At 41.2% G+C, this 24,999-nt stretch overlaps 1 protein-coding gene across 2 annotated transcripts in view; it reads right to left on the bottom strand.

The window, feature by feature from the left end:
• Positions 1–5,180: 5,180 nt before the first annotated feature.
• Positions 5,181–24,999, bottom strand: part of LOC101847847 (zinc finger protein ZPR1) — a 29,245-nt gene continuing 9,426 nt past the window's right edge. For both annotated transcript variants that reach the window (XM_005110591.2, XM_035972934.1), the window contains exons 4-14: positions 22,198–22,282; positions 21,590–21,660; positions 20,284–20,370; positions 18,398–18,438; positions 15,788–15,953; positions 15,182–15,248; positions 12,459–12,619; positions 10,720–10,830; positions 9,685–9,774; positions 6,977–7,045; positions 5,181–6,184 (exon numbers count right to left, since the gene is read on the bottom strand). In XM_005110591.2, coding sequence (XP_005110648.1) covers positions 6,065–6,184; positions 6,977–7,045; positions 9,685–9,774; positions 10,720–10,830; positions 12,459–12,619; positions 15,182–15,248; positions 15,788–15,953; positions 18,398–18,438; positions 20,284–20,370; positions 21,590–21,660; positions 22,198–22,282 — 1,068 coding nt within the window. In that variant the 3' untranslated portion in view covers positions 5,181–6,064. The remainder of the gene's footprint in view (positions 6,185–6,976; positions 7,046–9,684; positions 9,775–10,719; positions 10,831–12,458; positions 12,620–15,181; positions 15,249–15,787; positions 15,954–18,397; positions 18,439–20,283; positions 20,371–21,589; positions 21,661–22,197; positions 22,283–24,999) is intronic.

The following is a 24,999-nucleotide window of genomic DNA, read 5'->3' as shown; positions in this document are numbered from 1 at the left end:
TTTTTCAGTAAAATCCACACCAGAAATGTGTTCTTTAATGGGCATAAAATCCACACAGAAATGTGTTCTTTAATGGGCATGAAAGGTGTTGAGCCAAGAAACGAAAATTCATTAAAATTCACAAACCTGCGAAAAAATGCCAGTTTCTTCACTCTGATTATTTTGACGAGCGCCTGATTTCACCACGCTGCCTCACATATATATTTTATTTTTTTTTTAAACCAGTGTTTTCAACATTTTAAGCAATTATTGCAGACAGTGGAAAATTTTTTTCTTCCACATTCGATAATGAAAATCAGTGTTCACACACATACGTGATAAGAGTTAAGAGTCGGACGTGGACGATATGTTGATTTTCGTTGTTTCCTGAACGGCCATGTACTTCGGAGAGATCACTGAGTTGACGGGATGTCAGGTCCCAACACATGCCAGAAGCCGTCTCTGTGTCCCAACACACGTCTCTGTGACAGGTTCCAACACACGTCCCTGTGACAGGTCCCAACACACGTCTCTGTGACATGACAGGTCCCAACACACGTTTCTGTCACAGGTCCCAACACATGTCTCTGTGGTCCCACACAACACACGTCTCTGTGACATTTCCCAACTCATGTCTCTGTGACATTTCCCAACACACGTCTCTGTGACATGACAGGTCCCAACACACGTCTCTGTGACAGGTCTCAACACACGTCTCTGTGACAACACACGTCTCTGTTAAGTCCTACCATGTATCGAACCTGGCCACTTTTTCTCCCTACTCTAACTCTTTGTTCTTTGTCAGCTTTTTTTGCAAGTGACAAGGTAAAATTGTTTCCTGTTATTTCTTGTGTTGCAATAAGGATTTCTTACAGTCTAATTCTGAGAAAGAATATGTTAATTTTTATTTTTTTTGGGTACCATTCTCATTCTTTCATTCATTTATTCATTCTTTGGTCTTTATCACACTTTGTTGTTCATCTTACAACTACAACAGAATTGTTTCGTGTATGTGTATTGTGAGTATGTGTATGTAGTACTACATGTAGTATTGCCTCCCGTTTACTGTCTCGTTTGAACCTTTCTTTCATGTGCTCAGAAGCGCTGGTCATGGAGGGATGGAAAAGAAACAAGTATAGATGTGGTTGTATTATTTGTGTCGTCGCGGTATGTTTTGACTTTTTTTAGAATCTGCTTTGAAGCTTGGACGCAATTCTTCCGTATGTGGGTGGCTTGCACTAGTTGCACTTGATGTAAATTTTGTATGATACTCCCAACTTACTTATTTCCCTGTGGCTTGGCATAATTTGCTTTGTTCTTGTGAACACTCTTGATTGATATGGTATATTATATATATATATGTATGTTTTCTGGCCTCTCCTATGTCATATAAATGTGTTCTCTTTTTCATATAATATTGTCAAAAAGCTGTTCAACTGTTATGAGCCCATATAGCAAAATTTCCCCGGACAGAGAAAAAGCTGTTTCATTCTTTCTGAAATTATAAACCAAATAATGTATCTTTTTCTCCTGTTTTCAACATTTAGAATTTGAATTGAATTTTTTTTTTTTTTTAATGTATTTCTGGAGCACCTGTCACCGATAAGACAGGTTAGATGGAACTGCAAGAAAAGAAATTCTCAAAATTTTGGCCTCGGCACAACTGAACAGCTGGTTGGCGATATGGATCACTGGTTTCCCCTTTTCCTTCACCATTTCCCCCACTCTGTCGCTCCGTCACTCTGTCACCCTCGCACATCCTGTGGTGTCGTTGCTTCTCGTTGTTGTTGGGTGCTCTCCTCACTACTACTACTTTATCAGACTACTGCTGCTTTATCAGACTACTACTACTTTATCAGACTACTACTACTACTTTACTTTACCAGTGGTACTTCTTTCCTCTCTACTACTACTTTATCAGACTACTACTACTTTATCAGACTACTACTACTTTATCAGACTACTACCGCTTTACTTTACCAGTGGTACTTCTTTCCTCCTACCTAGTCTGCTGCAAGGCCCCCAATAACTCGTCGTATGAGATTAAAAAGGGTTCTTTCTTTCTTCATCGTTATGTAATGGCAAAATTGTCCACGAAGGCCAACTATTGTTCAGAAATTGTCTTAGAGAGGTGGATGTCTTGGACATTGTCAATATTTTTAGAAATGAGTGGGGGGGGGGGGGGGGTACATTTGTACATATGACCGTCTTGGACAGATAGCGGTTACAACAGGCTCAACAAATGTACCTTTGAGATGTTTGGACGTCAAAATTTGTGGATTTTAAGTGCAAAAGCAGATTAGAGATAAAACCTTTTCAACGTGTTTTTCTCCGAGAAGAATAGTGATATCAGAACAAAACACATATCACCACTTGCCTAGTGAAGTGCTTGTCAACCTTTCTGTAGTCAGCACCTTCTTTTGCCATCTTTTCTTCAACAGGGTAAAATGTTCTCACCGCCCACCTACCTCACATATGTATCTCCTATGTAGCGCCAAGCAGGGTTTAAAAACTACCTGTGACTACCTGGGTGGTCCCCAGCGCCCGCCAAAATTATCCAATCTCTCATGGTTAGGTCGGCAAGCACTGGCACTGGTGTAGTGTGTGGCGTCAGATAGAACCCGCAACAACCCATAACTCAAATAACTGGAAACATCCGTCAAATACAGACGGAACCATTTTATTCTCATACGTCGTCGAACCGCCACAATATTGTCCTTTGTACCGCAAAAATGCTCATTTCTCTTGTCTGTAGCAGCTGCGTTTATACCGCTGGTTTTCTGCTGCTCCATTTTCTTTTGTTTTTAATTTTTAATGTCCACACACGTTCAGTGGAACCATCTTAATAATCAATATGTATGTGTAAGACTAAGCAAATGTTTACTACAGTTTACTGTGAAGAGGGTATGAGGTATGCCGATACTGATAATGACAATATATAACAAGGTTATAATAATAACAAGTTTCGTTTGTACAGCGCTTATATGTGCTCTGCGGCTTGTTCTGGGCGTTTTACAACCGTGGAATATGTTATTGTTATACTTTGTGAAACAAATCATCGTCTCAGCACTATTTTGTCCTAAGGGAAAGTGTACTTGGCTTTAGAGTGCACTCTGGAGAAAATAAATAGTTCTGAGGCGACGAAAAAGGTAAATCAGCGGAAAAAAATTGTATACACTAAACGTGTACAGGATACAGGTGCCAGCCGGCAAGAGGAAGTTACATCCACGGATGATAGAAAGTTACATCCACGGATGATAGAAAGTTACATCCACGGATGATAGAAAGTTACATCCACGGATGATAGAAAGTTACATCCACGGATGGTAGAAAGTTACATGTAGTGAATTAATCAAGATGGCATGTTTGAGGATTATAATATAGTCTTTGACCATGTGTCACTTTGTGTTCTGTTTCGTGTCAAGAGATGGTTTTCCTAGTCCAATTGTTAAGTGGGTTCTATTGTACATGTGTTTGTTATTTTGTTGCCATGACACATTATCATTATGTCCCCCGCCCCCAACTTTTACTTTTCTGTTCTGACTTACCGCTCACTTACCACGAGCCTCTGTTCTTACTTCTGATGTTTGGGCCCCGGGGTTTATGCTTGCCTGTTTCAGTTTTTGTATGGTGCAATACAACCTTAGTTGTACAGAACATCTGCAGCGTTGGCTTTTGATTCTTTATCTTTGTTTAGTTTTTTGTTCTTGTCTGGATTGGTGGATTAATTAAAATGTGATGTTTAGTTTAGTAGAGTTTTACGGCACTTGCAACACAATAAGGTCATATAAGTGCCGAAGATTAGAGGTGTTACAAGAGAGTAACAACAAACGTAAAAAAGAAGAAGAGATAAGGACGATAGATGTGAGGAAAGAAGAAGCAAACCACACCAGAGCACCCACCAACCACCCACAAATGTGATGTGTTTTGAGTCAGGTTTACAGGATCGAAAACAAAAACAACCTAGATCTAGTGAGGATTTAGTTTAGTAAGAGTTTTATCGCATGTGCAATGCAATCAGGTTATACAACAAGTGCCAAAGATTAGAGGTGACTGTTACTAGACTGTAACATACAAACAAAAGGAGGGGGAGAATAAAGACGAACCAGTGGCTCTAATAAATTCAAGGGAAATGATAAAGTTGGCCTAATCTATGAGTTTGGGGTGTTCTGTTTTGCCATCTCCCCTGACGATCATTTTGTTCAACATTACCTCTACGTCTTACTTGATCAAAAATCGAATCAGGTTTCTTTCTCAAGTGCTAGCAATGTTGTTGACAGCTCGGCGTTGGTGATCAGCAAAAAAAGAGCTCTAGGCTAACTCGCCCGCTGTGTTGTCTCCCACGCCACCCCTCCACACCCTGTGGTGCGTTCTGTCTACTTGAGCACTGGGTACACACCACGCCCTACCCGTGTCACACATTCGCTCCATCCATCACAGTTCTGTGACCTCTCCATCCCCACATTGTAGAAGTGAGAGGCATGGTAGGCCTAGATAATCTAGACTAGGCTGGCCTATCATGGGATGCGTTCTGCTTGTCTGCGCATGCCGCCACACCCTCCCCACTCATTCGCTAGGCCCTCCATTGTTGGCACACATGTGCTCTCCCATTCTTTGTTTCGCAAGAACACCAACAAGTTTTTCAACTGGCAAGGTTTTACATGCATGTATATGAATAATTGGCCTATAAACTGTGGACAGCAGCAGCAATATTCCACAATAACGACCCGCATGATTGTCTGATTGCACTATAGCAGTATTTTATTTACACAAGATAAAGAAGGGAAAAAAACAGGGTTTTAGAATCGTGTCTTTATAACAGACCTCGTTATAAGTGGACTCCACTGTATTCACTTTTTAGACCAGATTTACTTAAACTTCAATCAGGCCTTCCTGTCGGGGTCAACCTGGCATGTGAGGATACAAACACCCCAGCAGAAATGTAGAGACTGTATAAAAAGTCTCCATTCAAACTCGCATCTTTTGCATGTGATGGCGAACTGCCTACACTACACCACAGATGCCGGTGAGCAGGGTAAAGCAAGAGAGACAGAACCAACAGAAGTACAAATGTACAGTATAGACCGAGGACCTACCAGAAGGTGCCCTCCAACCTTACCCCGTCTCAAAAAATATTTATCACTGACTGTGAGAGTATTTAGTATTTACTATAACAATGACAAAGGAACACTTACACTTACACATAAACATAGAGAGTTCATTTATTTGTGTTCAGATCAACAAAAACCTAAAGTAGTAATAGTAGACATAATCATCACAATCATAAGTCATAGAAGCTGTTGATGGCAGATTAACTTGTTGAATGAATAACCAGGGGCTGGCTGACAGATTGACAGAAAAGAAGAAAGACAAAGTAGCCTGAACTCACCACCACCCCCTCCCCCCCAACAAACCCATAAATATTTGACATTCACATAATAATAGTAATGATCATAATAAAGATTGCATTTATATAGGACATATCCATGCTCTACAGCACACTCTATGTGAATTAAAGGTATCACCCCAGCAGACCCTAGAACTTTCAGAAACATGTGGCTTCCCAGGAAGCATACAGTGCAAGCAGCCAAATAAGAAAACAGTAACAAACTGACAAGATCTTAATGTCACTGTCGATAGCCAAGTAAGTACATATCTCCACCTGGATGTAGTGAGGATGTCGAGTGTCTTTCGCAAAGACACAACGATGGATCCCTGATGGGGTTTGATCACTTGATCACTTGAGTACAAGTCTGACAGCCTAACTACTGGACATCCGACGCCACACCTGGTTTTTATAAATCTTTTGTTGAGCATACACGTGATACAAAGACAATAGTCATAGTCGCAGTAACACGAATACGAGATGAGGAAAAAAACCTGCAAGACAGTAACGTGAGTAGCAAGAGACAATGATCTGTACACACACATATATATATATATATAAATTAAATCATCTTTTATTTTCCGTAACATGGACCTAGCCCAAAGGTAATGGAGAACTGAACAGCAATGTGTATGTCTGTGTGTGTGTGTCCAGGGGGTGGGGGTAACGGAGCTCTACGCGAAGCGAGTACGGCTGCCGTCACGTCTCCTCGTAGTTCTCCGTCTTCATGTCGTTGAGGCCGAGATCCTCGTTCTGATCAAACGTTCGCTCGTAGTATGTCTCCACGATCTGGGGGTCGGGCTCGGGGGCATGGAGGCTCTGCCGATAGGGAAGTACATTTTAGTTTTTTAAATTCTTTATTCAGTAAGAGTTTTACAGCACTTGCAACACAATTAGGTCGTATAAGTGCAGAAGATTAGATGTGTTACAAAAGAATAACAAACACGAAAATTGAAGGAGGGGAGATGAGGAGAATTGATGTCTGATAGGAAAGGAGCAGACCACACCAGAGCATCCGCCAACCAAACCACACCAGAGCACCCGCCAACAAAACCACACCAGAGCACCCGCCAACCACTCACAGAGAGGAAATATAAGAGTTGTCTGAGAGGTAGTGAGGGCCTCTTATTTTGTACTAGGCATGTTTAGGAGTGGGGGGGGGGTGCAAAGCAAGAAGAGAGAGAGAGGGGGGAAAGAGAGAGACAGAGATAGACAAAGTGAGGCTGACAGAAAGTTAGGGAGGGAGAAAGAGAGATTTTGACAGTGACATTTCCATTCACCGATGGCACACTTCCTAGAGGGGAAACAGACTTACAGTATAACACAGATAGCTCAAATTCGCCAAGACCGCCCTTGGTACTTCGAAGGATCCGTAGTTTGAGGGATATCCGGATATCTTACAAAGATGACGAAGAAAAAAAAAAAATGGGACTGCAAGCACAGTTCGAAAGATGCGTGATTTTAAGTCGTCTGTGTTCGACCTATCCGGGCAATACTGTATTATACCCCCCCCCCCCCCCCCAACCCCAAATTACAAAAAAAAATATTCCTCAGATATTCTCATTAACCCGTAACAGCTAGTCCCAGACATCTCGCTTGTTCGTAACCTACCTGTATGAAGCTGTTCCCAGCAGGGTCATCCAGCACAAAGTGGCAATCCTTCCTCTCGCCCTTGATGATCTACAAATAGACGGACAAGTGGAGTTTGAAAATCAGGAATTGATAAAATACATGGTATTTGTACAGCACAGATTCCCACTCAACAGCAAGCTCTATTCCTTTCACAACCTACATTATTACCCTAGCAGATCTAACAACGCTCAGAAGCATTCTCGGCTTCCTAGGAAGCGTACAGTGAAAGCAGACAGTTAAGCACTCAAAACATAAACAAACAAGATCTTTCGCTGTCTATAACTGGGTACCCAATCCCGACTAAAAATAGAAGTTTTTTCTCAGAATCCTCCCCGAAAATAATCTTAGTTGGGTTGGGGGGGAGAGGGGGGGGAGAGGGGGGGTAAAGGGGGGGGAGGGAATGTCAGGCTCCAAAACCCCAGTAGATTCAGATTGCATTACGCATGTGGCCGCAGCAAAAAAACATGTATTGAAAATGAAAATGAGTATTCCTACATCATTTACGATTAGCCACCCGAATATTGCAAATAAACATTTCAACATTAATTACAATGTGGAATACGACCAAAGGAAACAGAATTCAAGAAAAAAATATTGGATTCACGCAAATCTGATCAGGATTCTTCTACGGCAAAAAAAAAAAAAAACCCAAAGAGGGTTCCGATTTAATCAGGATACTTGGCACGCCTACACCAACAATGTCCTCTCACATGCTACTTAACACAATAACCAACATCACAAGGCAAGCACTTAGCTGCAGTCAGCAAGGGAAAAGGAAAAGAGGCAGACCAATAAAAACACAGAAGAGTTTTACCACACTTTCAACACAAATAGGTCATATAAGCAGTGGCGGGGCACCATTGGTGCAATTGGTGCAAGCACTCCACCTAACCCTGGCCTTCACCCCCTCCCTCCCCCCTTTTTTTTCTCGAATTGTTCTAAACCAGTCAGTGCTCTAGATCTACATTAGGCCTACTACATCCTTGTGATCCGTCACCCACTGGATGCGCCAGAGAAGAGACAGACAGCGAAGATGGCTTGTGGTAGTGTCCGCTGGACTGGGAGCAAGCAAAATCTTTGCACCAGTTATTTTTGTCACTGTAAAAAAATCTAGGCATCATTCTTCCCACAGAAGAAGAAAGGTGCATGAAACAACTCTTCGCAGCACCAAATTGGTGCAAGCTAAAAATTTGATCCAAGTTTCCGCTCGCCTATCTACTACACTAGAGTCTACGGTAACTCAAAGAAGAGTGGGTATCGAAACCGTTGTCTCCCTCTATTGTGAAGCAAATCCTGGTGCTGCACGAAGTAATTACAAATCCAAATCAAATATAGAAATCTTGAAATCTTCTCAGATAAGATAAGATAAGATAAGATAAGATAGTACTTTATTATCCCAGAGGGAAATTTTCCTTGGCTGTACAGGACCGTAAAAACACATGCAGGTATACATTAAAAAATTTAAATCATATATATTACTCTCATTAAAATTCAATATGAAAGGAGAAGTAAAGCTGACAAAATGTACATTTACATCAAATGCATCATTCAACCACATGCAGGAATTTAAATACTAGACCTTTGGAGTTATATACAGATATATACTCTAAGAGCAACACACGTCTATGCTCATTCTGACAAAAGCCTTATGCTAGGTGGTAAAAAACTTCTTTTATACCTTTCTTTCTTTGTTTTTGGAGGTACATATCTGCCGCTGCGTGATCTTACAATTTGTGTGGAAAAGGGTTGTGATGGGTCGTTTATAATGCTTTTTATCTTTTTTATACATGTGGTGTTATACATTTCATCCATTCTTATAAAATCATATCCAGAGATCTTGCTGGCTTTCTTAATGGTTCTGTCAAATTTTTCTTTATCTTTCACCTTACAATTCCCGCCCCAGCAGCAAATACAAAATAATAGCACACTTTCAATCATAGAATGATAAAAAAGGGACATAATCTTATTGTCAACATTGTGAGCATAGTAAGTTGTTAGTATTGTTTCACTTTACTGCAACTTTTATGCGGTTTCATCTTGAAACCGTAGTAAACATCGATAGATGTAGATTACGGGATATCCTGCAGATTCTAATTGACTTTCTCTAGAAATCTTAACTGTAGCTACTAAGCCTATTGCCCATTTGCTCACTTTCCAATTATGCACCACCTTGTCTGCAACCCGCACGACGCCACTGCGTATAAGTGCCTAAGAGTTTTTACTAAAAGAGCAACACACACACACAAAAAAAAAGAAAGAAAAGACAATAAATTTCATATGTAGAAAAAGGAGGAGCAAACCACACAGGAGTACCCATCAACCACCTACTGAAACAAACGATTGAACAAAAGAAAATGACAAAAGTGACACATCCTGAGAGGGGGATCAAACTTTTTTTGGTTTCAGAAAGTGTTTTACGGCACTTGCAACACAATAAGGTCATATAAGCGTCGAAGATTAGACGTGTCACAAGGGAGTAACAAACACAGAAAAGAAGAAGGGGAGATAAAGACAATCAACGCAAGGTCGGGCCCAGATATACTCTGGCCGAGGCCACAAGAGGTTGCCAGCCAGAGGAGGGAAAGAAGGAAGATAAAGACAATAGGCATGTTTGATAGGAAAGAAGAAGAAGCAAACCACACCAGAGCACCCGCCAACCACCCACGGGGATCAAACGAATCACTTACATCATCGAGCTTGTCACAGAAGGCAGACAGTTTGTTGTTCACCTGCGGCTGCGACGAGTCGCCGTGGAAAAACGGGTTGGTCGCCTTCAGCTGAACGAAACAAAAGAGATCTCTATGATTGACTTTGAGATGAAATTCAAGAAAAACACACTTTTTAATATTTTTTTTTAGTAGAGGGTTTTACGGCGCTCACAACTGCATAAGGTCATATGAGCACCAAGGGATGAGTGTCAACAGAGAAGTCTTTACAGGGAATCAGACTTAGACTGCTCACCTCTCTAGCTTCAACAGCACAAGGTCTGCTTCAACTATCAAGGCACCCCGGAAATAGCAGGTCACAAGAGAGTGACAAACATACAAAAGAAATAGAGGAAAAAATGACAATAATAAGGATTAGGAAAGAAAAAGCAGCAGTTCCCTGTTGTAGATCAGGCACAGTTATGAGCGTGACATGATGAATCAGCCCATTTACAATTCTACAGTGCTTGAACGAGAAATGTCCCCCCTTTGGGAATGGCCTAAAGACACTTCAGTCAGTGGCACCGCCCCGGGGGGCAAAAGTGACTTAGATAAAGGGTGTTACAAGAGAGTGACAAACACACAAAAAGAAAGAGGTACGGACGATAGACGTGTACTAAAAAAAGAAGAAGCAAACCACACCAGAGCACCCACAAACCACTCACGAATTGTAATTTGAGAGATTCAAATTGAAACAGAAGAGTTATTTAGAGATAGAAAACAAGACAGAAGGAAGCAAAACAAAGACACAGCACACTGAAGCAGACGCAGACAAACGTACAAATACAGAAGCAGACACAGACAGACAGTTAGTTTAGTTTTAGAACAGGTTTTACGGTGCTCGCAACTGCATGAGGTCATATGAGCGCCAGAAGATTACAGGTGTTACAAGAGAGTAACAAACATAGATGTTTGATAGGAAAGAAGAAGCAAACCACACCAGAGCACCCGCCAACCACCCACACAGACAGACAGACAGACAGACAGACAGACAGACAGATAGACAGTGGCCCCCACCTGTGCCTTGACGTCCTCCAGCAGCCCCTCCACAGTGGTGAACTTCCCCCCCAGCGTGCCCATCTCCATCTCAAACTCCAGCTCCGGGATCAGCACCGAGGCCGTCTCGCTCTGAAACGAAGGAAACCGGGAAATAATATACTGAGCCCTAACTCATTGTCATCGTCGTCATCATCAACATCACCATCACCATAATTTATCATCATTGTCATCATCACCATCGCATCACCATCATCATCCCATTACCCAGGGATGCCAAATGATTTTTGAAAGAAAAAAAAAACGGAAAATGAGCGGAGCGTCACACCTCACCTAAAACGTACTTTGTAAAATCTTTAAATGAGCAAACAAAAACATTTCTCTTACCATTCCCCTTTCCTTTGCAAGTGTAGGAAAAAAACAGAAAAACCGGAGATTTGGCATCCCTGATTACTATGATCATCACAAGTCAAACAATTTTCCTTTTTCCTGTTTTGTTTTCCTTGAAGTATAACAATTACTACCTTTTTGACACATTCTTTGCGTAACTTACAAAAATCGGCTCAAAATCAGGACATGCGGAAAAAAATATATATGTGGCATGACGCAGTGGAATCAGGAGCTTCATTTCTCTCATGTCCCTTTTCACGCATCTCCTCCATGTTTCCCGTGGCCTACCCCTGCCTCGTGCTCCTTGTGGGTTCCACTGCAGTGACTGTCTTCGTTTTACACAGGGCGCCGTTGTTGCAGCAGGTTCAACTGTACGAACCTCAGTTTTGCGAACTGGAACTTGCCTCAATTTACTTCTTCATCTTTTCCTTCTCAGTTTTCCCAGAACTCAGTTATGTAATAGACCTAGGTACCTAACAGAGATAAAAGATTTGATTTGGTCTCGATCTACTTATAGAGTAAATAATAGATCTTCAATCAACGATAACATGTTCTATTATCCACATCACTTTTCTTCTCAATCTGAAGACTTCCGATCTGAATTGTCACGGTCCTTGTCCGAGCCATCAACCTCTTCATCAAAGTCTGCGTCCAAACTAATTTTGTCGTGAAACCCGGGTTCAGTGAAACACCTTTTTGAACTCATTTTGCCGCTTTCTACTTTCAATATTTCCATAAATCGGGAGCAAAATATCTAAATACAACCAATTGGTAAGTTTAAAAAAACCATGGATATGTATAGAGAAACTGCAACTGGATTTTATTTAGATCTCGTCATTTCACTCGTGAGTATGCTCGTCTCAAGTCCCAGGGAAGCAGTCGCGCTTCATGAATATTCTCGGCCGCAGTCTTATAGGTGTTAATAGCCACAATACTTTGCTGATAACTTTGGATACAAAGTTTTAACGATGCGCTGCTAAAATGGCGTACCGGATATGTCTACTATATGAAACTGGAGAATCAGGAATTTGAAAATTTCACTTTAATGTCATACCTGGCGCGTCAAAAATTGCAAAATTGTCTAATTTTCCCTATGTACCAGCCACGACATCAGGGCTTACAGTGTGTTAGCAAGTACGGATGTCGTGTTTTTTTATGCTTTCTTTACATGTAAATAATTAATGTATGGTTGTGATAGTTCTTTATGTGGTTGAACCGGTTTTTCTAGCAGTGAAATATTTTATCTCGTGTGAATCGCTCAGTGATCATGTGATTGATGTACAGCGCTCAGAGCTTATACTTGTACGGAATAGAGTGCTATAAATGCAATCTATTATTATTATTACTATTATTGTTATTATTAGACTCACCTTGAGCACGTCCCGAGCGAGGTCCTCGGCCGTAAGAACAGCCAGCTCCATGCGGCGACCTTTGGGCTCGATCCCGCCCGAGCTCTTGACCTCGTTGTCACGGTGACCGCACATGTCGCAGTTGGTGGCCATGATCACCACCTCTTTGAAGTAGGGGATGTCTACACACTGGGTCAAAGATTTTTAACAAGTACTGGCACAAGCTACAGATTCGTTTGTTTGAGCGAAGAGAAGCTCAGCAGCACAGTAACGGCCCTTTATTAGTCATTTAATGCTGGTAAAAAATAAAGACTGAAAAAGAAACAATCCTCTTTCACAATGCAGATGTCTTAACGCTCCCATGAACTGTACACAATTCAGATCATTTAGGAGGCCGACCAGCTACCCTGGCTGTCAAGGCCAACCCAGGCGGAGCGAAATCAAAGAGTCTACATAACAAGAGGGGCCACTCCTCTCTTTGAGCCAATTAAAAAAGTGTCCTCAAAATTCGGTGGCACCCTCTTCGCAAATGCGCACCGTTCGCGAACAGAGTTACCCTACTTGTGTTAAAAAATCAAAGTGAAACTAGCAAGTTGTTTTTTTTAATTTCGGAAGAACGCTTCTTTAAAATGGTTACGCTGACAAAAAACCTTTTCCGGAGGAAGGGGTGATTGTTATCTTCCTTTAATTTGACTTTAGAATGAAAAGCGAGAGGTCATTAAAGTTTTTTAAAACCTGAAAATCTGCACTGAACGAACCCGAACTGCAGATGAACAGCAGTCAATCTGCGTACGCAAGGAGGTGGTATTCCTATTCTTCTTCTGGAAAAACGAAAGAGAGCTTCAAAACAGACTGCAGCGCCATCTGGAGCAAAGAGCAGACTTCCGGCGGACACTTTTTTGGCTGAGTGGACCATCTTGTTATGTACTATCTTTGGCTAAATACAACATCCCAGCAGAAAGACCAGGACGCTCTTGTCACAGAAATCAATCTTGCGTCTTCTGCGTGCGATGGTGAGGAGTGTAACAACTACACAACAGACAATAGCGGCTAACTAATGCAAAGAAAAAAATACACTACCTACGCCACAAAGAATGAAAGATACAACAGCGACATTTGTTTGGACGTGTTAATTGATAAGAAAGAGACAGACAGTAAAACGACGAAGCAAACTGAAGCAGACACAAACAGACAAACAACAACGTTGTTTCATACCAAGACACTTACATAAAATTCTTGAAGCACCTCGAATATAAAGGTTCACTCTTCACTCGCTGAAAACATAATCATTAGTGGTTCGTTAAATCTTTGAGCCCTTGCACCGCTAGTCTATCGGTGGCGCGTAAAACTGACTGTATGCCTGGCCACTGATGCTCCGATGAGGGAGACCCTATCTCTTAGTTTAGTTTAGTAAAGAGTTTTACGGCACCTGCAACACAATAAGGTCATAAAAGTGCCGAAAATTAGAGGTGTTACAAGAGAGTAACAACAAACGTAAAAAAGAAGGAGGGTAGATAAGGACGATAGATGCTTAAGAGGAAAGAAGGAGCAAACCACACCAGAGCACCCGCCAACCACCCACACCCTATCTCTAACACAACCCGCCCGGGACAAAACGCACACGGAAAACAGCATTTACCACACAGGATGTTATTGATTATTCCGAAGACCTTTCTGAATTAGATGCTGGTAATGACGAAGATTATCCTGAGTGGGATATGGAAAGTGATTTGATGATCATATGAATGTTAGTTATATATCGCTCAAATAGGACTAAGAAAGTGGCGATGGATGGGACACACCTTAAGAAAGCCCAGCGGAAACATCACAAGACAGTCACTGCGATGGAACCCACAAGGAACACGAAGCAGGGGTAGGCCACGGGAAAGATGGAGGAGATGCGTGGAAAGGGACATGAGAGAAATGAAGCTCACTTGGAACGAGCTTGGAAGGATGGCTCAGGACAGAGATAAATGGAAGGAGCTTGTATGTGGCCTATACCCTGCCAGGGGTGAAAGGCAATGATGATGATGATGAATATATCGCTCAGGAGGTCAAGCAGAGGGGCACGGAGGCCTCAGGAGGTGAGGGCTCAAGGGTTAAAGACATAGGCCACAGAGTAGATTTTTAGTTTAGTATGGGGTTTTACGGCGCTCGCAACTGCATAAGGTCATATGAGCGTGCGAAACACAAGTTGGTTTTTTTACTCACAGTTCACTGCACGGCTGGGTATGGGCTATTTAATCTTAAAATGTTAAAATATTAAAAATTTGGTGTAGATGTATAATTTCAGTCAAAAACAACTTTCATATAAATTTTTAATAATTAAAGAGTAGGTTTATCTTATAAGGATTTTTTTGTCAAGAAATTTGTGCTAAAAGAAACAATGTAAGAAAGAGTACTCTGCTCACAGGTAATACAAATACAAACACAAAACTTTCATCCCAATACTGGTTTGGCTCATCCTTGTCAAGACTTGAACCAGATTAACACAGTCGAACCTTTCCAAATCAACCAGCCATAGTCGAGGAGAAAGTGGTCATCTTAGACAAGTGCTTCTCTTGGACAGTGTCATTAAATTAATTAATAATATACAGAAAAAATTAAAGGGGGCGGGGAGCGGTTGTTCGTACAGCTAATTATTTTGGGCAGGTGGCTGCTATAAACAAGTCCGACTACTATCTACAAGCCGTCCACCAAATAATGTTTTACTGCACCAGACAGCTCAATGGGCTCAAGGATACTGACAACTTTCATGTTGGTGTCACACGGAGCACCACATTCTGGGCAGTTGGTCCTGAACTGAAGAATCTGGGGGACAGAGAAACGTTACCGGTCATTCATTTCAGCAAGTCACATAAACACACCCACACACAAACATAAGCACAGTATCACACAGACAAATGCACATAATTATACACACAAACATATAATGATATAACGGAGACATATAGGACAGGCAAAAAACATAAACACAACAGCACACAGACAAATGCACAAGCACAAACAAATAAACACACACACACACACAAAGACATACACCCACCCACACACACAACATACACACCCACCCTCCTATCTACCACCCACACATACACACCCACCCTCCTATCCAACCCCACACACATACACACCCACCCTCCTACCCACCACCACACACATACACATCCACCCTCCTACCCTACCCTACCCACCACCACACACATACACACCCACCCTCCTACCCACCACCACACACATACACACCCACCCTCCTACCCACCACTACACACATACACACTCACCCTCCTACCCCTACCCACCACCACATACATACCCACCCACCCTCCTACCCACACACACACACCCACCTCGTTCTGTGTGTTGAGCCCCTCCCCGTCGTCCTGACCCACGGTGGCGCCACCAGCCTCCGAGGTCGACTCCTCCTCCTCCTCCGACAGTCCCAGAGCCTCGTCCTGCTGCTTGGTGCGGGCGTAGTGAGCCACCACAAGCTGAAGGTCTCGGTTCGGTGCCAGCGTGAGCAAGTTAGTTAAGGAAACCATTCACTGTTCTACAGGGTTCCTGCCATGAACTTCCCATCAAATTCAAGGAGGTTTCAAGGAGAACATTTTTTTAAATTCAAGGAGATTCGGTCAAAAAATTCATGACGAAAGCCTATTTTCGAAGGCCTACACTTGTCTGAAAGGAACCATAATAATCATAGTTTCGATTTTCCAACAAAAACTGTTCCCAGGGTGACTGCCAACCCGGCTTCTCAATTTTCCAGACCGAGGGGCTCATCCATTCTCCAGGGGCATGTTACATAACAATGACAGTGTATGCTCCATTTATATATTATATATAACGTTATTATATATAAATAATATAATATATACACACACGCGTGGCACGCACGCATGTAGGTACATTATATCCAGTCAACAACATGATGTCAGTGTGGCACTGGGACACTGTGACTTAGGTATTTCAGTCTGTTCTTACTGATTTATATTTACTTATTGGATTGTTGAGCAAAAAGAACCAGTGGGTGGTTGGCGGGTGCTCTGGTGTGTTTTGCTCCTTCTTTCCTATCAAACATCTATTGTCCTTATCTCCCCCTTCTTCTTTTTTGTGTTTGTTACTCTCTTGTAACACCTCTAATCTTCGGCACTTATATGACCTTATTGTGTTGCAAGTGCCGTAAAACACTTACTAAAACTAAAACTAAACAAAAAGAACCAGTACATTTGGCTACCTCAGAATTACAACGTTCTATCTGACATTTTTTGGCCGTTTTGAGTCAGCACGACCATGAGGTCAGAAACCAAATGTGAGGCAGCGTGGTGGAATCAGGCTCTCGTCAAAATAATCAAAGTGAAGAGTCTTGCATTTTTCTGCTGGTTTGTGAATTTTTATCAAATTTTTGTTTTTTGGCTCAACACCTTTCAAGCGCATTAAAGAACTCATTTCTGCGTGGATTTTTTTTTTTTACGCTGATTAAAGGCACAAAAAATGTAAATTTTCAGTTACCACGGACTCTTAAGCTAAGGAAATAACTAATCTTTGGCGGCCATTTTCTCACTAATTTTACCTCTGAAAACAGGTGACCCCCACCTCCTTCATTCGCAAATATCTCGACTTGTATTCAAGATAAATGGATGCTTTTTCATCCAAATAAAGACAGGTGAACAAGCTTTGAGATGATACCAATAACTCTACATGCCCCAAAATTGACGAGAGTCTGATTCCACCACGCTGCCTCACAAATGTACTATCTGCTCTATCAAAATCGTAAGAGTATTCGGAGTCGTTATCAAGATATTCAAAGAATTGCGTTCGTGAAAGCCTGACATGATGTGAAACTCAAAAATCTTTGACGTCACATTTCTCAAAACTAGGTACCGAGCAGATACTTACTTTACTTTTACTTTACTTTTCCGATCCAGCAGCCATTTGGGTTGTAGCTCTTCGGTTTGTTGATATGGCAAAGAATTTGCAGGTTTTAATCAGCTGTGCTTTGTCGCTGTATAGTACCGAGCAGATAAAACTAATTTTGAGGCAGCGTTTTGTTCTGTTTATTCATTTACTATCTAGAGGCACAATGACCGTGAAGGAGGGTTCAAAAAGACGTGCAAGATAAATGACACATGGTGTCACTATTTGCATGATTTAGCGCCTTTACTCTAAGTTAACGTAACTAATCAGTCCTCAGTGGCTCCTCATCGGCACAGAGATGGATTCACTGGTGAACGTTATTAAAATAGCATTTTTGCCGATACTGGAATCAATGTAGTCTCCTGCCCGTCTCACATAACTACCCACTATATGTATTCATGAAGTATATCCACCCAAAATTTCCCCCACGGATCAATTTAGTTTATCTTATCTTAAATAAATGGACTGAAAGCTCAATGTTCCCACATTTACTCAACTTAGTTTTAGGCGGATGTACGTGGGCTGTGTGGTCCTAATGAACATCCCTGGGAGATCAACACTGGTGTGTCTGATGTGTTCGCTCTCTTCACTACCTCCCCCATCACACCATCACACCAGACAGACTTACAGTAATAGTTACTTTACGGTAAACCCTCTCTGATCCCACAATCACATCAGAGAGTCTTACAGTAATAGTTACTTTACGGTAAACCCTCTCTGATCCCACTATCACACCAGAGAGTTTTACAGTAAGTTACTTTACGGTAAACCCTCTCTGATCCCACCATCACACCAGAGAGTTTTACAGTAAGTTACTTTACGGTAAACCCTCTCTCATCAAACTATTACACGTGGACGCGCGGGGGGAGAGAGAGACATGATGCAAAAATCTAAACATCTCGGAGAAGAGTGTGTGAGGATTTTGCATTTCTTAGTTTGTGTTTAACAAGAGAATACTAGTAAGATTTAACAAGAGCGTATGTAAAATTAAACCATCACACCAGATACCAGTGCAGGGAAGGGTCACAAAGTCACAAAAAGGATATGGATTCTCCACAAAGCTATTTCCTGACGGATCATCGATGACCTGAAAAAATAGTTGAAAAACAGCTGATTAGAAAAAAATAATAGTAAGTTGATTTGATGACAATATAAATAATAATAATAATAATAAATTATACTTTTATTTGTCCCAGAAGGGCACTTTGTTTTACAATGGCAAACATACATACATAAATAATAATATAAATACGTACATACATAAATACATACATGCATAAATACATACATAAATACACACTATTACACAAATACAGAACAGTTTACAAACAATGCCACTGTCGGTCGCCACTGTGCAGCGCCCTGTATTTTTAGCTAGGGTTGTCATGTTTTGCTTAAGGGCACACCCCAGTGACCACCCATCTAATCCCCGTGTCACTGACACTTGCTTGACATTGCTTGAGTCAAAACTCACTACTCACTTAGCCACTGGAGCCCCCCAAGCAGAATGCTCGACACTTTGCTTTCAAATGAAAGTTCATGTTGCACAGGCATTACTTTACTAGGAAGACAGAGCAGGAAGCAAAGAGTTAAAAAAATAAACCACAATTTATTCTACCATACTACTGTTAGGAGGTAATGTTATCAACTTCTGGTATCAGTGGTCTAGTGGTTAGGCTGTCGGGCTGACAATCAAAAGGTCATGGGATCAAATCCTTTATGGGGCCCACAGTTACGTCCTTTTTTTTTTTCCCGAAAGAGTTTTACGGCACTTGCAACACAATATGGTCATATAAGTGCCGAAGATTAGAGGTGTTACAAGGGAGTAACAAACACAAAAAAGAATGAGGGGAGATAAAGACGACAGATGTTTGATAGGAAAGAAGGAGCAGACCACACCAGAGTACCCTCCAATCACCCACAGTTACATCCTTGGGGAAAGTCACTTTACACAGGTGTGTCTTCTCACTTGTCATATGGCTAGGAAACTGGTCGATCCCATCCTCATTTTGAATTTAAAATATACATATTTAGAAAGTTTAAAAATCAGGCACACAGAATTATTTCGTGCATGTGCTTTATGTGCTTATTAGATTCAGCTAAGACGTAAGTTGGCATTAGTCCCAGCTTTGCACCCAGTCACAATGTGACACAGACAAAGACGAAAAGAACTTTTACCAACAGGAACAAGCAGACTACAAAATCACATACAGTCAAACCTTCTCAAACGGTATTTAAAAAATCCCCTGTACAAACAGGCACTTACTATTCCCCTCCAGCATCTGACTTTTTACACTATAATGACCCTTGTGCTCATATGACAGTATGCAGTTGCGAGTGCCGTAAAACTCTTACTAAAGCGTACTAATAATGACCCCGTGTAAGACGGCCACTTTTCTCCTCAACAATGGAAGGCCACCTTGGACGATTCGGACTGTGTTTGGAACACTATATGTGAGGCATCGTGGTGGAATCAGGCTCTCGTCAAAATGATCAAAGTGAAGAAATTTGCATTTTTCTGCGGATTTGTGAATTTTAATCAAATTGTTGTTTTTGGGCTCAACACCTTTAATGCCCTTTAAAGAACTCATTCCAGTGTGGATTTTCTGAAAAACGTTGATTAAAGGCACAAAAGATGTAAATTTTCAGTTACCACGGACTCTTAAGCTGAGGAAATAAGTTATCTTTGGCGGCCATTTTCTCACTAATTTTACCTCTGAAAACAGGTGGCCCCCACCTCCTTCATTCTCAAATATCTCGACTTGTATTTAAGATAAGCGGATATTTTTTTTCATGCAAATAAAGACCAGTGAACAAGCTTTAAGATGATACCAATAACTCGATGTGCCCAAAAATTGACGAGAGCCTGATTCCACCACGCTGCCTCACATATATTAATAAACAAGAGAAAAACTCTCCACAAAACACTCACAAAATGGAATGGTTGCTGCACAGCCTTCAAACCCTTCAGCTTTTCTATGAAGGCGTCAATCTGGGCTGCCACATCAGGGTACTGGATCTGCAAAATACAAGACGAGACAGATGTAACACAATAGAGCTCATCACCTTACAGACTGCTTTCAACATACTGTACACAAAACACATACAGAATGAAAATGTATTTGAAAAAAAAACAAAAAAACAAGACACTAACAAGCATTTGACCCAGTTTGGTGACTAAAAATCCAGTGTTTGTTGCCAGCTAGTGTCTCATAAAAAAAATTTCTTTCACTTTCGATTTGTGCAACGATGTAGAGCTGTATTGGATTAAGGAGGCAACACCTTTGCCACTGTACAAGATTTCTATATCGCATCAAACATAAATTGCAGCACCCGACTTACTCAATTTTCCAATGAACTGTTGCAGTTGCACACTGTCTGCTTCTTTCTCAGTCCAGCTCGATTTATTTTTGTATTCTGCCACAATTTCTCTCAAATTTCCGCCATTTTCAATGACAGCTCGGCACGTCATTGTCCAAATGCTAAACCGACAGTCGACACTTTCGCCCCACAATCCACAGTAAAGAGTGTGAAACGTTAGCTCTAGACACAAAATGGATATAGGAAGCTATGGGCTGACATGCGCAAGCCACGTTTTCATCTCACTCCCATTTCAGTGTTTTCCACGTGTAAAATAAGTATCGCAATTTGCTACCAAGAGTGGTCCAGCGGAGGAAGGAGGAATGTAGCGGAAGCAGAGGTCGCGGAGTTTCCGCTATTAAGCGAAAAAGTGGCAGCTTTGCATCTTTCACTGTCTATGGCCTCGTACCCATTCCCACCTCTGTGAAGTGAGGAAAATTAGTGTGAAGTGCCTTTCCTAAGGACACAAAGTCGGTCCCGAGTTTTTTTTACCCCCAAGCCTGCAACTTCATGATTATAAGTCCGGTAGCCTAACGACTAGACTACCGACACTACTTTCATTCCTCTCTTACAATGTGTCAGAACCTGGACTGATATAACAGACCTGCCCACCCCTTCAGAATAAAAAATTGGCAGTTTTCCTCAGAATCTTCCCTAAAATCAAAGATTGGGGAAAAAATAGGGAGGCTCCAGAACCCCAGTAGATTCAGTTCATATTACAAATCCACCACAGCAAATAAACAGGTGTATTGCAAATATACACAAATAAAAAAGTGAAATTTTGCAAGTGCTTGGCAGGTCTGTGATAAATACTGTTTTCTTGTCCTCATTCCTTTCTTAGAATGTGTCACAGCCTGACCCTGGACTGAGATACTGACCCGTCGCAACACCTGGTCCTGCTCCAGACCTTCCACAGCCCGGTCAATCACACCCTCGATGGTGGTCAGCGCTGAGGGCAAAAACAATAAAAGAGTAAAACATCTAGATCAAAGAGAGATTTATAACTTCATTATAGTATCAATTTTTTACAAGTACAAGGTAATAATAACAAGTAGAACAATCTTTAAGAAAACAAAAAAGAATTCTAACATGACAAAAACAAAATCAAAAATGTATTTACGACATACACTTATTATAACGGGAAAAAAGCCATTGTAAAATATTTATATAGTCAACGATGTAGCAGATTTAAAAAATGTGTTCTGGGAAAGGCACTTTACAGGAATTTCACTCCCTTTACCCTGGTAAGAATGGGTACCCAGCTAGAGAGCGAAAGAATTTGTCAGTTTGTTAGTGTTTGAGCCCTTAATCACTTGCTAGCACCGTACGCTTCCCGGGAAGCCAAGAATGTTTCTGAGTGTTTCATGGTCTGCTGGGGTAAAAACATAGAGTAAAGTACATAAAGCTTGCGGTCAAGCGGGGATATGTGTTACAAATGCTATTCATTATTATTATTACCTGCATGCCGTTCATCAACTTTACTGACCTGACTTAGAAGGAGGAATTTCAAACTCAATGGACGGAATCTTCACAGTGGCGTGGGCTGTCTGCACAACTTGACGGTTCAGATCCTGAGAGGAAAAAACAAAAAACAGAATCAGTTTTTCAGTACAGCAGCAAAATTTTTAATTCAAAATCAGGTAAGCAAAAATCATAAATGTATGAGATGGCAAGTAGTTCGACCAATGGAGTAATTCTGCACCTCACACAGAGGAATCTGATTTGGGTATGAAATATAGTCACTGGACAATTTTACTTGAATCATTCAGAGCTATGGACGAGAATACTCACAAAACTTGGGCCCCACCTACATACTAGCCATGAGTATTCTCGAATTCTTCCTCTCTATCTTTATAGAAAGAATTACTCTATCTAATCCATACCAAGCTATTTGAACTAATCATGATGCATTTAAGGAAAGGTCAAGGAGATTTTTTTTTTCTGTGTTTTTTTCTGCTCAAACAGCCATTGAGCCCGCTAGTTCTGATTGAATTTCCCAGGAAGACCTAATTTCATGTTGCCATGACAACAAAACTGCCCAGTATATGAGGGGAGTTCTCTGCTGGAGCGCTCAGCATTGAATGAGTTAAGGTACTAATGACACACCCACAGAACATCTTTACAACTAGTTGCTGAAACAATACATATCTATTATCTATTTGTGGTGGCTGAATTTTGCTATTCAAAAGGCTTTCTAATGGCTGCATCGATCAACATGCGGTTTTCGCCAAAAGATTCTTTAAAATATTCTCCAGATCATGACGCGCTTTGTTTTTTCAGTTTTGAGACGGTTTTGTTGCAAAAAGCTAAATTTCTTTATTTCGACGATCGCTTTTGGAGGCCGACGCTTCTGTCTCTGTAATTTTAGAAAATCCGCCAGGTTTGTTAATTAACTTAATTCAAAAAGTCTACATAACAAGAGGGTCCACTCCTCTCTGTGAGCCAATTAAAAAAGTGTCCTCCAAATTCGGTGGCGCCCTCTTCGCAAATGCGCACCCTTTGCGAACAGAGTTACCCTACTTGTAAAATACAAGTATATGTGTCACGATGTGGTGGAATCGGGCTCTCGTCAATTTTTAGGCATATATTGAGTTATTGGTATCATCTTAAAGCTTGTTCATTTGTCTTGCTTTCAATGAAAGCATTACCCATCCATCTTCAATAGAAGTGGAGATATTTTGGATTGAAGGAGGTGGGAGTCACCTGGTTTAAGAGGTAAAATTAGCGAGAAAATGGCAGCCAAAGCTTGGTAAATTCCAAAGCTGGAGAGTCCATGGAAACTGTAAATTTATATTTTTGTGCCTTTAATCAACGTTTTCGGTGAAGTCCTCAAAGGAATGCGTTTGTAAATGGACATAAAAGGTGTTGAGCCATAAAACAAAAATTTGATAAAAATTGCTATGCAGGGAGAAAACTGCTGTTTTCTTCGATTTCATTTTTTGACGAGAGCCTGATTCCACCACTCTGCCTCATGTATATACGTGTCACAACGTGTTGGAATCAGGCACTCGTCAATATTTGGGCACATAGAAAACAGACATTAATATCATCTTAAGGCTTGTTCATTTGTCTTGCATTTGGCGCAAAAAAATACCCATCTTGAATAGAAATAGAGATATTTGCGATTGAAGGAGGTGAGGGTCGCCTGTTATGACAGGTAAAATTAGCGAGAAAATGGCTGCCAAAGTTTGGTGACTTCCAAAGTTTGAGTGTCCTTGGAAACTGGAAAGTTACATTTTTCGCGCCTTTAATGGGCATTTTTCGGTACTATCCACACAGAAATGTGTTTTTCAATGGACATAAAAGGAGTTGAGCACATTTTTTTATAATCGAAAAAAATTCCCGAGCAACCAGAAAAATGCTGATTTTTTTTTTTATTTCATCATTTTGACAAGCACCTCATTTCATCATGATGCCTCACAAATGGATCAATAACAATTACAAACTGAGTGTAGACTTCTACTGATACCAAGATAGGTGGTTAAAAAAACCTTGAAAGCTCCCGGAACCAGCCAGGTTTAATGGCTGTGCTGGGGATTCGAATAATGTCGGTCAGCCAAGCAAAGATAACAACCGATCTAACAACAGAGCTAACAACTCACCTCAACAGTCTGGATATTCAGTTTGAACGACACACCGCGATCCTGGATCCTTCCACCGGGCTGAAGCTCGGCATTTCTGTAGCCACAATGATCGCAGGAAAAAGACGCAACAATCACTTCTCTGAAAAAGGGGATCCTGGTCAAGAAGAGCCGGGTGATACCCTGTGGAAATTTCAGTTTTTAGGTTTGAATAAATAAGATAAGATATGATAAGATACATCTTTATTGTCCAGATCCTGGCACATTGGTGTGACAGATATGAATAACACAGAAAGAAACAAATTGTCCAAACGTCCATTTTTTTTGTAAAGAAAAGTTATTACAATATCCTAGGTTTTCAGAGTCAAGAGGAAGACCAGAAAGAAGGTAGCAAGATGACGCCCGCGAGCAAACTGGTACAAGCTGGATATAGAGAACAAACGACAGAACAGAGTGGAGGTTTTAGTAGAGGGGGGGGGGCTTACATCCTGCAGTGGATGGACATGCCTAGTTGGAAGAAAAAGGTTTTCAAAATGTTAGATGTTCTCAAAAATGGCCCTCCTACTATAGAAGATGGAGGCCTGTAGTGGTAAAGAGTGAGGCATCGACAGACGACCAAGGCCATGGTGACGGGTAAAGTTAGGTCGGCTAGCTAAATCAGCGTCCGCGAGTAACCAATGGTTCGCTGGTACCACTCGCAAACAAGC

The sequence above is a fragment of the Aplysia californica genome, unplaced genomic scaffold (assembly GCF_000002075.1).
Source record: "Aplysia californica isolate F4 #8 unplaced genomic scaffold, AplCal3.0 scaffold00913, whole genome shotgun sequence".
Taxonomy (NCBI): Eukaryota; Metazoa; Mollusca; class Gastropoda; order Aplysiida; family Aplysiidae; genus Aplysia; species Aplysia californica.
The sequence above is the reverse complement of the archived record's forward strand: the minus strand, read 5'-3'. Positions and strand labels throughout refer to the sequence as shown.